Source organism: Colobus angolensis, unplaced genomic scaffold (genome assembly GCF_000951035.1).
Source record: "Colobus angolensis palliatus isolate OR3802 unplaced genomic scaffold, Cang.pa_1.0 Scaffold19, whole genome shotgun sequence".
Lineage (NCBI taxonomy): Eukaryota > Metazoa > Chordata > Mammalia > Primates > Cercopithecidae > Colobus > Colobus angolensis.
Window position 1 is genome coordinate 12,963,310 of NW_012115043.1, and position 15,312 is coordinate 12,978,621.

General features: G+C 42.8%; 1 protein-coding gene and 1 long non-coding RNA gene across 3 annotated transcripts in view; one reads left to right on the forward strand and one right to left on the reverse strand.

Moving 5' to 3' along the window:
* The window catches only part of FAM63B (family with sequence similarity 63, member B), a 91,297-nt gene extending 82,089 nt beyond the window's left edge, over positions 1-9,208 (reverse strand). For both annotated transcript variants that reach the window (XM_011940503.1, XM_011940502.1), the window contains exon 1: positions 8,158-9,208. In XM_011940503.1, coding sequence (XP_011795893.1) covers positions 8,158-9,006 — 849 coding nt within the window. In that variant the 5' untranslated portion in view covers positions 9,007-9,208. The remainder of the gene's footprint in view (positions 1-8,157) is intronic.
* A 214-nt stretch (positions 9,209-9,422) lies between these two features.
* Positions 9,423-12,347, forward strand: LOC105510618. The gene is made up of 2 exons (XR_001001587.1): positions 9,423-10,012; positions 11,538-12,347. It is a non-coding gene; the product is annotated as an uncharacterized LOC105510618 (long non-coding RNA).
* The last annotated feature ends 2,965 nt before the right edge of the window (positions 12,348-15,312 follow it).

The following is a 15,312-nucleotide window of genomic DNA, read 5'->3' on the forward strand; positions in this document are numbered from 1 at the left end:
GATCTGCCCACCTCGGCCTCCCAAAGTGCTGGGATTACAGGCGTGAGCCACTGTGCCTGGCCTCAATTTTCTATATACATAAAATAAGAACAATAGTCTACATAAGGATTTCATGATGTGGTTGAGAAAATTAAAAGAGAAAACACATACAATGCATGTAAAATAACGCACAGTATCTGGACACAAAAATAATTGAGTACTTACTATTATTATTCAAAGTCCCTATGATTGTTAGTACCACCTGTGCCCAAATGTCCTTCACCTGGGACTCAACAGATAAGGTTGGATAGGGAGTGAGGAGGTTTTTCACTAAAAGACTACTCATATCAAGGGGAGAAGAAGAAATGAACACATCTATCACTATTAGAGGGCAACCCCTACTGGCAGTATTTATTCTCTCCTCAGCCCTTGTCTACCATATCTTACAAATCCAGAGTTACACCACCAATTCTTGGAAGAGACTGGGAATGAAAGCCTCAGAAATGTTCTTAAGTCTTTTGTGTAAACAAAACCCCACAATTGTGTGAAGTTTTAATCTCTTTTTACAGGATCTATATTTAAAAACAAGGTGGGCAGAGGCTAAGATGAAACCTTTGGCTCACCATCTGTTTTTCCTTTTTTATAAGTAATAAACACACTTGGAAAACCTCAAAAGAGCTCTGTGCTTACTTCAGGAAAAGAAAATTTGTGTGATTACAATGTTCCTGCAAGTCAGGGGAAAAAGCATAAAACCTAGGTGGAAGTTAGAAGTGTCTGTGAAAGGATATGAGGTAAAAAAGTCATCAACGAGGGAGGGAGAACTAGAGAAAAAACTCACCCCTGGCAAAAAGCTCACCTTCATGGTGCCTCACTTTGCAGGTGATAATGAGACAAAAGAATATGTCCATTTGAACTTTTGAATTTTCTGTTAATAGCCTTTTGTTCATTTCGCCATTGTGCTGCTCATCTTTTTCGAATTTATAAGGGCTCTCTGTAAATTAAGAAATTAGGGTTGGCCATGGTGACTCACGCCTGTAATCCCAGCACTCTGGGAGGCTGAGCCAGGATTACTTGAGGCCAGGAGTTCAAGGCCAGACTAGACAACATGGTCACACACATCTCTACAGAAAAAATAAAAAAGAAATTTAGGCCGGGCGCGGTGGCTCAAGCCTGTAATCCCAGCACTTTGGGAGGCCGAGACGGGCGGATCACAAGGTCAGGAGATCGAGACCATCCTGGCTAACACAGCGAAACCCCGTCTCTACTAAAAAATACAAAAAAGAAAAAAACTAGCTGGACGAGGTGGCTGGCGCCTGTAGTCCCAGCTACTTGGGAGGCTAAGGCAGGAGAATGGCGTAAACCCGGGAGGAGGAGCTTGCAGTGAGCTGAGATCCGGCCACTGCACTCCAGCCTAGGCTACAGAGCGAGACGCCGTCTCAAAAAAAAAAAAGAAATTGGTTGGGCACAGTGGCTCACGCCTGTAATCTTAATACTTTGGAAGGCTGAGGCGGGCAGATCACTTGAGGTCGGGAGTTCGAGACCAGCCTGGCCAAGATGGTGAAACCCTGTCTCTATTAAAAATACAAAAAAGAGCCGGAAATCACATGAACCCAGGAGGCAGAGGTTGCAGCGAGCCAAGATCGTGCCACTGCACTCCAGCCTAGGCGACTGAATGAGACTCTGTCAAAAAAAAAAAAAATTAGGTGGGCATAGTAGCACACACCTGTGGTCCCAGCTGCTCAGGATGCTGAGGTAGGAGGATTGCTTGAGCTCAGGAGGTCACGGCTATAGGGAGCCATGATTGCACCACCACGCTCCAGCCTGGGTGACAAAATGACAGTCTATCTCAAAAAAAAGAAAAAAAAAAAGGAAATTAGCCCTTAGATAATCCAGCAAATAGTTCCCTTAGTTTAGTGTGTTTTGATTTAGTTTGTGTCTGCTCTTTTTTTTTAAGCTTTTTTATATTTTACAGAATCAAATATATGAATCCTTATTTTTACAGTTTATAGGTTTGATGTTTGGAGAAACCAACTTTATATTAAAAATCCTTCTTCAGGACCCCAGCATCCCTCCCATGACTTGGAACAGGAGATAATCTCAGCTTATACTAAGCAAAGAAAAAAACTGGGAAAAGAATTCCCTACCAAAAACAGTTAAGGAGAGGAGATGTGTTTCCAGCATCTTAAATTAGTGCATTCATTTTTCTACTAAAATGCTATACAATGATCAGATATTGCAATACTCTATCTTCTCTATCACAACGTATAATATAGGTTATATATAAGTTTTTTTGTATGTATATTGGCCTCAGAACCTATAACATTCTAAAAGAAAAAAAAAAGTATAGCCAAGTAGGGATTCCCTCTATTATTAAAAAAATACCTTTGTAAGCACTAAAATATATATGTTATTTACCTCTAGCTTAACTTCATAAACACCTAATTACATGGGTTACAACCCTCAAATATACCTATAAAAAGCATTTTTTTTACAGCTAAAATAAGATTTTAAAAAACTATTAAAAATCACACATAGTCAAAAAGAAGCAAAATAAAAATGTGTTCTAAGTGATACATTTTGATAAGTTCACCTGGTATAATTTGTAATTTGAGCCTAGGAGTTTGAGACTAGCTGGGGCAATATAGTGAGACCCCATCTCTACAAAAAAACAATAAAAAGGAAAAATACAGAGGTAGATGAAACTATCTCTTGAAAATGAGAGGTAAACAGAATTACGAATTTGAGCTTGAATTAAATGTAATAGATTTCTTTTTTGATTTGTTAGATTATCACAGCTCAACTATTTAATAGATTTTCTTTTTTTATAATTAAAAAAATTTTTTTTTTCTTTTATAGAGATGGGGTCTCATTATGTTGACCAGACTGGGCTCAACTGATCCTCTGGCTTTGGCCTTCCAAAGTGCTAGGATTACAGGCGTGAGCCACAGTGCCCAGTCAACTATTTAATAGATTATGAATGATCACCTACTCTCTATCAGTTCTGAACCAATACTTTCAACTCAGTCCTTACCCTGTTTGATCACTTTTACTGTCACTTCTCATCCAGAACTACTACACTTATTCCTTTGCTCAAATCCTTCCAGTTTGTTCAGTCTATTGATTTTCTAATAATTTCATCCTCTCCCAAAAGAGATGATCAGCTGTTTTCCCTTTCAATTCTCTAATTCTCTCCCCCTACACCCCAGGTATCAGTTCTTGAAAGAAAAGCCCAAGTCTTGATAACTCTAACCAGTCATTCTTCTTGCTCCTATTTCCAGACATAAGTGAACTAGGGAAAGACCAAAAACAAAGCAAAACTGATAATCTAATGGTTTTTAAAGGATACCTCAATTTATCCATGCTACTAATTGACAGTCTTTCTGTTTGTGCCTCAAATTCCTCAGCATAATCTCCACTGAGATTCTTCTTTAAAATGCAATATACTTTTCTCACAAAATTCACCCTGTCAAATGCTTTACAAGCTTAATTATTAATGAGTTCAATAGTTACTGCTTATGAGTTCAATGATTATTTTGCCAAATTGAAAAATATAAGGCTTCAGTTTTCATCTACCTCTCTTTTTTTCCCTTATTATTATTTTTTTACAGACATGGGGGTCTCACTGCATTGCCCCAGCTGGTCTCAAACTCCTGGGCTCAAGCGATCCTCCTGTCTTAGCCTCCCGCAATGCTGGGATTACAGGCATGAGCCACCACACATGGCCAACCTCTCTATCTTAACATGACCTTGTCTCTGTATTTTTCTTGTTCCATTCCTCCCAATACTTCAGAAAATACGGTTGTTGTTCCTTTCCTCTAAAGAGAACTGAGGATTCCATGTTATCCTGACTTTTCAGTGACCTTGTCCCTACACCTGTCATCTTCGGCAGAATCTTCCCTACTCCATCAGCTCTCTGATGCTGCTGCATTTGACAATAGTAACGTACTAAATTTTTATTACATTATCTTTCCCTGAGTACTCGCATGACATTGCCCTATTTCTAGTTCTCATTCCACATCTCAAATTGTGCCTATGCTGGTTTTTCACTCCCTCACCCTTAATATTCTTCCCTTCCTCCCCCAATTTGATCTTTATTCCTCTGTTTTCTCTCCGTCTCCTGGAGAATGAGGTAGGGGAGGAGAGGGAGTGGGGAAATTGAGGCAGGATGGAGAGGATGTTTCTACTGGCAATTTGTCACTCTCACATATTGGGGTGGCAAAAAAGTTGAGAACTATTGCTCACTACTCTCTGGAGAATTCATTTAGTCTCAGAACTACCACATTTACTCTAGGTAGTAATTCTCTGATTTGATTTTTCTCTGTAATTTTATAGCCTCTTGCAGGTGGATCACCTGAGGTCAGGAGTTCAAGACCATCCAGGCCAACATGGTGAAACCCTATCTCTAATAAAAATACAAAATTAGCCGGCGTAGTGGCACACGCTTGTAGTCCCAGCTACTGGAGAGACTGGGACAGGAGAATCACTTGAATCCGGGAGGCAGAGGCTGCAGTGAGCCGAGATCCTGCCACTGCACTCCAGCCTGGGCAACACAGAGTGAGACTCTGTCTCAAAAAAAAAAAAAATCAGCCTCTTTCCTGAGACCCAGTCCATGCTTCTAACAGCATAATGAATATTTATATTTTTATGTCCCACTACTGGACATTTCCAACTAAACACAACCAAACTTTGGCATCAACTTTCCCATCTAAAATAATTCCCTTAATACCTTCCCTATCTTTTGAAAGACCCAACCAATCTCTGTTACTCAGGTTTGAAAAATGGTGTTACTGTCTTCACTTCTTATAGCCAGTCAGTGATGAAATCATCATTGGGAATGCTACATTATCCTTATCAAAGAGAGGGGGTAAAGAACTCTAACCAAAGCGCTATCCGCATCAATTCTTCCTGCTACACTCACTACAATCTTACTTCTAGCCTAATATCAAAGTAAAAGACCACCTTCTTTATGTCATTTCTTTATCTAGCAATTTAGAATAGCTCCAATATCAGCTATATATAAAGTCTCAACACCTACAGCAATGGGTCCTCTGAAATCTGACAACCACCTTCACAGCCCATTTACTATTTTTCTCTACTAAAGCATTTCTCAACCTTTTGGTTCCCAGAGCCCTCTACAGTCTTAAAAATGATTGAGAACCCCCAATAACTTTCATCTATGTGGATATCTATCTATATCCACCTTATTATAAATTAAAATTGAGAAAAATTTAAAACACAAAGTACAGAGGCATACATTACATTAACTGTCAGAGCGATGCTATTACATCACATAGCCTGAAAAACTCCACGGACACTTGTGAGAGAATGAGAGTGAAAAAGGCAAATAACATCTTAGTATTATTATAAAAATAGTTTTGACTTCTAGTACCCGGCTCACTTTGAGAATACTGCTCTACTTTGCTTCTCTTATCCATCTCTTCATCAATCATCAATGATTACCTATGACTGGTGTTTGTGTGCATCAATAGGGAGAAAAAAAACAACACTGATAACCACAGATTTACAAAACAATCTCCAAATTCATTAGCATGCTTGCTCATTCACAGTCTGACAAAACCTATCAATTTTGTTTCCTGCTATTACCACCATTTCCTTTACCTCCTATGCTGCACAATTCAACCCAGGTTGAAGGTCCCAAGTAGAAGAAATCCTTTTCTGCTTCAGTATCTTTCAATACACTATACTCTTTGCCCAGGTCTTTTCTCACTCATCCTTTGGATCTAGTTCACAGGTTATCTCTTCTATGAAGTCTTCCCTTGATAATCCCCTCCCTAATTACCCTTTTCTCTGAGCTTCCCATAGCATATTAGAGCTTCTCACATTGCACTGTAATTATTGTTTATATGTTTGTCATCCCACTACATGAAGGCAGATTTGCATCATACTCATCTTTGCATTTCCTTTTTTTTCTTTTTTGGGGATGGGGTTTCGCTCTTGTTGTCCAGGCTGGAGTGCAGTGGCTTGATCTCGGCTCACTGCAACCTCCACCTCCTGAGTTCAAGTAATTCTCCTGCCTCAACCTCCCAAGTAGCTGGGATTACAGGTGCCCACCACCATGCCCGTCTAATTTTTTTGTATTTTTAGTAGAGATGGGGTTTCACCATGTTGGCCAGGGTGATCTCGAACTCCTGACCTTACGTGATCCACCTGCCTCAGCCTTCCAAAGTGCTAGGACTACAGGTGTGAGCCACCGCGCCTGGCCTCATCTTTGCATTTCTAGTACCTCACGCACAGTGGGAACCCAAATATTTGATCATTCACTTGAATCTGTCTGAATTGAATGAGTCAGTTTAATATGCATCTATCTCCAAATACTCCAGACCACAGTACTTGTCCTTTCCTCCGAATTTCTGCAGTACTATATAAGAAGAAAGACTAAAGGAAAATAATAGCTATTCCTTCCTACAAAAAAGATTAGGGACTCTGGCCCATTAGAGCAAGTCTAACACCCTAGTTGAGAGCCTCTATCAAGTGGCTCTTCTTCACCTTTTCAACTATATTTTTCACTACTCTCCAACATTAACTTACCACCTCTGTCATTTAATAAACATATAAACACAAAATATCCATTCTATTTTCATTCCTTTGGTTTATACTCTTCTCTCCCCTGGGAATTCCATTTCCCTGTTATTCTAAATTCTCTTCCTTAAAAGATCTGTTAAATTGCTCTAATAGTGGTGTCTTTTTAAAAAAGAAAGAAAACAAAAGATTGGTTCAAGACCCATAAATCCCATGAAGCTTTCTAGGACTATGCCATATCAAAGGAAAATTTCCCCTTTCTGAATATCAAATGCATTTCCACAGATTTACCACAATTTACCTACCACTTGTCTCATATAACTTACTATTTCTTGTTCTTAAACAGTTTCAAGTAAGTCAATGATGCCACCTCAAACAGCTTGACAGCCTTTTAAGGGCAGGTACTGTCTTCACTCAAAACATCTCAGTGCCATTATGCACCAGACAATGGCAAGGTTTCTAATTTTATTTCTTTTGTATCAGCCCTTGCTAGTGACAGGAAAATAAAGGCATGTTTGATAAACACTATTCCCTTTACGTGATTTTCTTCCTAACTGTTCAGAAGAATCCAGGTTACTTTTTTCTTTTCCTTTTCTTTTAATATAGGGTCTCACTATATTGCCCAGGCTGGTCTCAAACTTCTGGGCTCAAGCGATTGTCTTGTGTCAGCCTCCAGAGTAGCTGAGCTTACAGAGTAGCTGAGATTACCGGCGCACACCACCACACCCAGTTTGGGTTATTTTTTTTTCTAGGAAACATTGTATCTATAGATATAATTACCAATTTGAAAATAAAATAGGTGCTGTGAGATGCATCTTCTCAGCACCCTAACACTGCAAGCTTAAATAAGACACTTCATTTTACAGGTAACTCTCTCTGAGTCCTCATCATACCTATTTTTAAGGGTCCTTCCTTTTTTTTGCTCCTTCACCTTAGACATATCTTTTCTTATTTTAGTTTTTAAGAGTTTTAGCTCCTTTAACACATTCGGATGTATTACTGGTAATAATGCCAAACCATTTGAGAGCCAAAGAAATGAGGCAAGTAAAAATCATGCATAAAATGAAAACAATCTTTGAAAACCAAGAAGTTATGGTAATTGGGTCTCAGACCAATGCTTTTCCTTAAATGGAATTTGTCTAAAGAGCCACATCTTTCCTATCACCATTGTCTTAAGTATCTACACACGAATGGGGCATTAGTTGGAAATCAGACTAAACATAACCATCAAAACTTAGTCCATGATACCATGGATTGATGGTAACTTCTGAAGATTACTTTCTCCAATTCTTCACTTTTTTGTATATGTGATAAAGTAGGTAAGAAAACGTAGGAAATTATAGTTTAAAATAATCATAAGATTAAAGATACTCTAAGCCCTTCTTGTTTCTAAGTGTACCAACCACAACTGAATGTTGAAACAACACTACAAGAGAAAACGGAGGTTAGGGGCAATTCTTTTCGATATATGTACAAGGGATTATTCTTTCAACATGGAAGTCTGGGAATGAATTTCATGTAAGAAGGGGACTGATGAATGAGGAAAGAAAGGAAGCCATCACCTGACATGCAGCAGCTCCCTCACCCCGTTTTCCTCCACCCCAAAAGCTGTAGGAAGTAGAAAGCTGCAGAATGTACCTTCCAGGCCAGGAGCAAAACATTGAGGATGGCCAGCAAGGGGCAGGGTCCGTTCTCATTCTGGGTGATGATGGGTGTGTTCTCTTCCTTCCACTGGATCCACTTGATGTGATACACAGACTGTCCCGGGAAGCGTTCCTTGGAGGCCGCCAGCACCTGAGCGGTCTCCTCCTCCTCCTCCTCCTCCTCCTCCTTGCACAGAGGAACAGCCCCGGGCAACACAGCCGCGCCCTCCTCCTCCTCAGGGACCCTGTTCTCCGCTCCCTCCTCACTATTGAACTCGCAGCTACTGGGAAAAGAATGCAGGTTAGAGAACGACTCCAGAGAGTCCAGGCTCGGCGATTCCCCAGGAGGGGTCGGGTCGCTGCAACTGCTGCTGAGGCCGCCGGCGCTGCTGGGCTCTTCGGAGCCGGCGGCCGTCAGCTCTGCTTGGCAGGTGCCGGCGAGATCCGGGCGGGCTCCCGCGTCTCCGGCGGGACCCAACTCATGACCCACTCCGGCCACGGCTGTCTCCGGGGAGGCGGTCACCTTGTACTGCCCTCTCAGAGGCGCCTCGGCGGCAGCAGGACTCTCCAAACCACTATCCTTCAAGTCCAAACCCGGGGAGGAGCTGCAAGGTCCGGGAACCTCAGGAGAGCCCGCGGGAGAAGCCGAGTCCGGGAGGCTCCTGCTGGCGGCCGCCGCCCCCAGCCCATTCCCGCCGCTGCTCTCCGTCGCCCATACCCCAGGACCATCACCAGCGGCAAGCCTGGTCTCCTGTAGCCCTTCCTGCGAAGAACCTGTCCCTGACGCTGGCCCGGCCGCCACCCCGTGTTCTAGCGGCTGCAGGCTCTCGGGGCTGCTCTCCATACCGGGCCGCCCGCCCCCAGCTCTATGGAGACCGCGGCCAGTTCTCCGCAGCCAGCGCCTCGGACGCCATGACAGCTGTATTGGCAGCAACAGCGCCCTGGCGCGGCTCCGGCCAGGCACGTCACCGGGGAGGGCACTAAGAACGCGCGCGCGCGCGCGTTACCGCGCTCTCCGTGCGCTCTGAGCTTGCCTCCGCTTGACTGCGCGCTGAGAGGCGAAGGCGAACCACTCAGCAGCCTCCCACGTGGCCCAGCCCCTTCCGTGTGCCCGCCTGAGCTCGCGCTCCGAAGGCCGGGCGTGGAGGGCGTGGCTAGGAGGGCGCGGCCGGGGGGCGCGCCCCCGCGGCTCAGCTCCAGTAGGAAAACATCTTCTCACTATGTGGCCGGAAGTTGAACTCCGGGGCAGCCCGCTTGTGTGCGGCTTCTTTAAAGGCAAGGCAGGCGGCGGACAGCTTGGTTGTAACCCTTTAGCGCTGGGTCGTGTGTGGCCCACCCTCGGACTCAGGCATAGTGTTGGAGGTGGTTGTAGTATTTGCCAAAGAACTTGTCCCTGAAGGGCTCAGGAGACCTGTTTTCTCAGCTCCTAATATGGAAAATTGAAGGCATTTCTTACGAGATGCAGATTTTAAAGCGGGCATATCTACTCGAGTGGTTTGGATTACTGCACTGCACAAATTCCAGTATCTCTCGGTTTTGGCTGAGAAGAGCTGTGCTTCTCACCAGCTACTGGTGAGACACTCGCCCTACAGGCAGAGTCGGTATGGTTGTGGACATTGACCTGCGCAGCAAAAGAAAGTGGCTAATTTGCGCCAATAATAATAAATTAGCTTGTGTTTGAATTAGCCAAGTGTTTGCGGTTTTGCTAAGTTGGCTTCACTTTGCATGGAGTGGGAAATGCCTGCTTCTGAAAAGGTAATTTTTTTCCTAATTAGAATAGACTCCTCTAAGGCCATGCAGTTTTCAAAGAAGAAAGACAAGGTGGACGTTTTGTTAGTAACAAAATGTATGTGGGTCCTATTCTAACTTGTTCCAGAAAAGGGCTTTTTCGCCCATTTTTTTCTTTTCAACATTTTCTGGGCTCTTGGGGATACAAAAATTAACAAGACAGGTCTTCCTTCGCAGACATATAAATACCTCTGTTGGTTAGAGAAGGCAGACAAAATTGCAAAGTAGTATTTCATTCATTCGTTTAATACATTTTAGTACCAAGTAAGTTGCTGGATACTGTCTGGCACTGGAGATGCCATAGTGGATCACAGAGCTTATATCTTCGTGGAGCTTACTGGTTTTTTTTTTTTTTTTTTGAGACAGAGTCTCGCTCCGTGGCCCAGGCTGGAGTGCAGTGGCGCGATCTTGGCTCACTGCAGGCTCCGCCTCCCGGGTTCATGCCATTCTCCTGCCTCAGCCTCCCGAGTAGCTGGGACTACAGGCGCCCGCCACCACGCCCAGCTGATTTTTTGTATTTTTAGTAGAGACAGGGTTTCACCGTGTTAGCCAGGATGGTCTCCATCTCCTGACCTCGTGATCCGCCCGTCTCGGCCTCCCAAAGTGCTGGGATTACAGGTGTGAGCTACTGCACCAGGCCAAGGTTTTTTTTTTTTTTTTCTTATTGCTATATTTTTAATGCCTACTTAGATGTTTTATTTTTTGTTTGTTTGTTTGTTTTTTTGAGACGGAGTCTCGCTCTGCCACCCAGGCTGGAGTGCAGCTCCGCGTCCCGGGTTCAAGCGATTCTCCTGCCTCAGCCTCCCAAGTGGCTGGGACTATAGGCGCCCGCCACCAGCTAATTTTTTCTATTTTTAGTAGAGATGGGGTTTCACCGTGTTAGCCAGGATGGTCTCATGATCCGCCTGCCTCCGCCTTCCAAAGTGCTGGGATTACAGGCGTGAGCCACCACACCCAGCCACACTTAATATGTATTACATATAATACATGCATGTTTAATACTTATATTCTTGTTTACCTGAGAATGCAGAAGACTGTGCCTTTTTTTTTTTCTTTTGAGATGCAGTCTTACTTTGTCGCCCAGGCTAGAGTACAGTGGAGTAATCTTGGCTCATTGCAACCTCCACCTCCCAGGTTCAAGTGATTCTCCTGCCTCAGCTTCCCGAGTAGCTGAGACTACAGGGGCACACCACTATGCCTGGCTAATTTTTTTTGTATTTTTAGTAGAGACGAGGTTTCACTACCTTGGCCAGGCTGGTCTCGAGCTCCTGACCTTGTGATCTGCATTGAGATGATACTATGATATATGTCTAACTGTGGGGTCCAGCCCTAGGGGGCTTAGCGGGTGTTCTCCCCGTGTGCAGAGACGAGAGATTGTAATAAATAAAGACACAAGACAAAGAGATAAAGAGAAAACAGCTGGGCCTGGGGGACCACTACCATCAACATGGGGAGACAGGTAGTGGCCCTGAAGGGCTGGACTCGCTAATGTTTACTGCATACAAGAGAACTGGACAGGGTAAGGAGGGTGAATCTTCTAAGTGATTGACAAGAGAAGCAAGTCACGTTATTACAAGATAGGGGTAGCTGAAGCCTAGCGAGAAGGCAGTATACCTCAGCATTTTCTTCTCTGCACTTATAAGAAAGATCAAAGAGTTTAAGACTTTCACTATTTCTTCTACCGCTATCTACTTACGAACTTCAAAGAGGAACCAGGAGTACGGGAGGAGCATGAAAGCGGACAAGGTGCCTGACCATTGAAGCACAGTGCCACAGGGAGGGGTTTAGGCCTCCAGATGACTTTGGGCAGGCCTGGATAATATCCAGCCTTCCACAAAAAGCTGGTGGAGCAGAGTGTTCCCTGACTTCTCCAAGGAAAGGACACTCCCTTTTGCGGTCTGCTAAGTAACGAGTGCCTTCCCAGACACTGGCCTTACCACTTGACCAAGGAGCCCTCAAGCGGCCCTTATGCGGGCATGACAGGAGGCTCACCTCTTGCCTTCTAGGTCACTTCTTACAATGTCCCTTCAGCACCTGACCCTATACCTGCTGGTTATTCCTGGGGTATATTAGTAATGCAACAAAGAGTAATATTAAAAGCTAATAGTCAATAATGTTTATAATAATGATTGATAATCATCCATAATCATCTCTATGTCTAATTTGTATTTTAATTATTCTTATTCTAACTGTTTTCTTTATTATACTGAAACAGTTTGTGCCTTCAGTGTCTTGCCTCGGTGCCTAGGTAGTCCTCCACCCACATCCAAATCTTGGACAACAGGAAAATTATAAAAGATAATGGAGAGCTTTTTCAGAATGTTGAATTTAGGAGTTGTGTGTGCTTTTGATCTTCATGTCAATCCATAAATAATAAATCTTGTTCTTAAATTTGAATTTGTTGCCTAAAATAGAATTGGAGATGTTAATAGATTAAAATATATGCTGCTGGTTTAAGCATTTTATGGTATTTTAGGCCATGAAATATAAATAAGAATAGTACAGATTTCAAGGCTGGGCGCAGTGGCTCACGCCTGTAATCTTAACACTTTGGGAGGCTGAGGCGGGCAGAGCACCTGAGGTCGGGAGTTCAAGACCAGCCTGACCAACATGGAGAAACCCTGTTCCTACTAAAAATACAAAATTAGCTGGGTGTGGTCGCACATACCTATAATCCCAGCTACTTGGGAAGTTGAGACAGGAGAATCGCTTGAACCTGGGAGGCGAAGGTTGTGGTGAGCTGAGATTGCGCCATTGCGCTCTAGCCTGAGCAATAAGAGTGAAACTCCATCTCAAAAAAAAAAAAAAAAGAATCATACAGATTTCAGGAAATTTAGAATTTAGCATGGTACCTCAAATGTAAAAAGGAAATCTATAAAGCTGTGTTATATGAATAAATTAAATGAATTAATCATTTATAGGCCAGTGGGCCATAGAAGAGCCAAAAGTCATGGCATACACTTCTCAAATAATGGCCCTTCACCATTTTTCAAAACCTTTACTTGGATAAATCTATACTTGCTGTGGTAGTTTTTCTTGGTCTGTCTTTCAAATGCTCACATGGCATCATTTAATAATTTATTTGTAACAAACAGAACCAGTTTTTATTTTCATGTGTTGTCAACAATTAAGCTTAGAAAAACAACTGTGAAAATATAGGTAGTTATTTCAGTTCATGAAAATGTACATAGTTATTTTTTAAGGGAGGTGAGGAGTGGCATCTAGCAAGAATACCAGAAGACAAAGTGATATTTTATTCTTATTTTGCGTATATGTATCGTTAGGTAAACTCGGAGGTAAGATTGCCATTTTTAAGTTAAATAGTTACCATCCAAATTTAATTTAATTAATTTATTTAAGACAGGGTCTCACTCTGTCACCCAGGTTGGAGTGCAGTTGCACAATCATGACTCCCTGAAATCTCAACCTCCCAGGTTCAAGTGAGCCTCCTGCCTCAGTCTACTGAGTAGCTGGGACTACAGGTATACACCACCATGCCCTGCTAGTTTTTAAAATTTTTGTAGAATATGTTGCCCAGGCTGGTCTTGAACTCCTGAGTTCAAGCAATCCTCCCACCTCAGTCTCCCAGAATGCTGTAATTATAGGCGTGAGCTAGTGCACCTGGCCACTATCCAAATTTTAAAAATTATTTTTCAAAGTATCAGATGTAATAGTCTTAAAAGTTAAATAATTTATATAAAAACAAAGCAGTTCCCTGTTCTGTCCTTCCAGACCCTTGAGTCCTGTTCTTTATAAACAGCCTCACAGTCTCTTTCAACTCATAGCTGTTCCTTTTTTTTTTTGAAACAGGGTCTCACTATGTTGCCCAGACTGGAGTGCTGTGGCTATTCACAGTGGCTGTTGTGGCACACTACAGCCTCTAACTTGGCTCAAGCAATCCTACTGACTCAGCCTCCAGAGTAGCACAAACTACAGGTGCTCACCACCACACCCAGCCTCATAGCTGTTCTTTAGCTCTGCGTACCCTTGTTTCTGAGAAACATGTTTACACTCTGGTTTCTTCATTTAACAATTGTGGGCTGGGTGCTGTGACTCACTCCTGTAATCCCAAAACTGGGTGGCCAAGGTTAGAGGATTGCTTGAGCCCAGGAGTTCGAGGCTGCAGTGAGCTACGATGGCCTGGATAACAGAATAAGACCATCTAAAAAATAAAACCCAAAACACTGTATTCCATTCGCTGGACAGAAAAAAATAATTGTATATATTGTTTATTGATTTATTCCCATGGAAGATGAGGATTTAGTTCTTTCCTTTTATATCATTCTTCCTCCTATTGCTCCAGTCTTCCAGTTATTAAACAATTTTTGATTACATACTCAAAGATTAAAGCATTAGAGCTACGTAAGTATTCACCACTAAGTCAGGTATTTTACTGTGATTTATTTTTGTGTTAAGCTTTTTGTCTGTCTTAGAATTAACAGTTGTCTCAAAGAATAAAAAAGAACAAACAACAAAAATTACTCAATTGCTTCATTATTTTATTTGCTTAATTCTTCACTTCCCACTAACTTAGCCACAGAGTTAGCAGTATGATCAGTCATACCAACTTATTCCTCAGGTCCATGTTAATACTGTATACTTTCTTCCTGGAACAGTCACTTCTTTTCCTCTGCTCTGGACTTTTCTTTTATAAGCCTGCTACACAGGTGTCATCCTGGGATTTCTCTTGATCACTTTTTGAGGAATTCCTTCTTCTGTGTTGATTCCTTTGTTTCTTGGATCTCCTGTTTCTTTAATGGTGCATATTTTTGCTTTTTTTTTTTTTTTAATAATAGAGATAGGGTCTCCCTCTGTTGCCCAGCCTGGAATGCAGTGACACGATCATGGCTCATAGCACCCCCAAACTCCTGAGCTCCTGTGGTCCTCCTGCCTCAGCCTTCCAAGTAGCTAGGATTACAAGCACATGCCACCATACCTGGCTCATTAAAAAAAAAATTATTTGTAAACATAGGTTCTCACTATGTTGCCCAGCCTTATCTCAAACTCCTGGCCTCAAGTGATCCTCTGCTTTGGCCTCCCAAAGTGCGGGGAATATAGGTGTGAGCTATGACACCCAGCCAACTGTATTCTTTTATTTTTTAGTGGGTCGGAGTCTCACTCTGTCACCAGGCTGCAGTGCAGTGGCGTGATCTCAGCTAACTGCAATCTCCACCTCCTGGGTTCAAGCGATTCTCCTACTTCAGCCGCCCTAGTAGCTGGGACTACAGGCACGTGCCACCATAGCCAGCTAATTTTTATACTTTTAGTAGAGACAGAGTTTCACCATGTTGGCTGGGATGCTCTTGATCTCTTGACCTTGTGATCTGTTCGCCTCAGCCTCCCAAAGTGCTGGGATTACAGG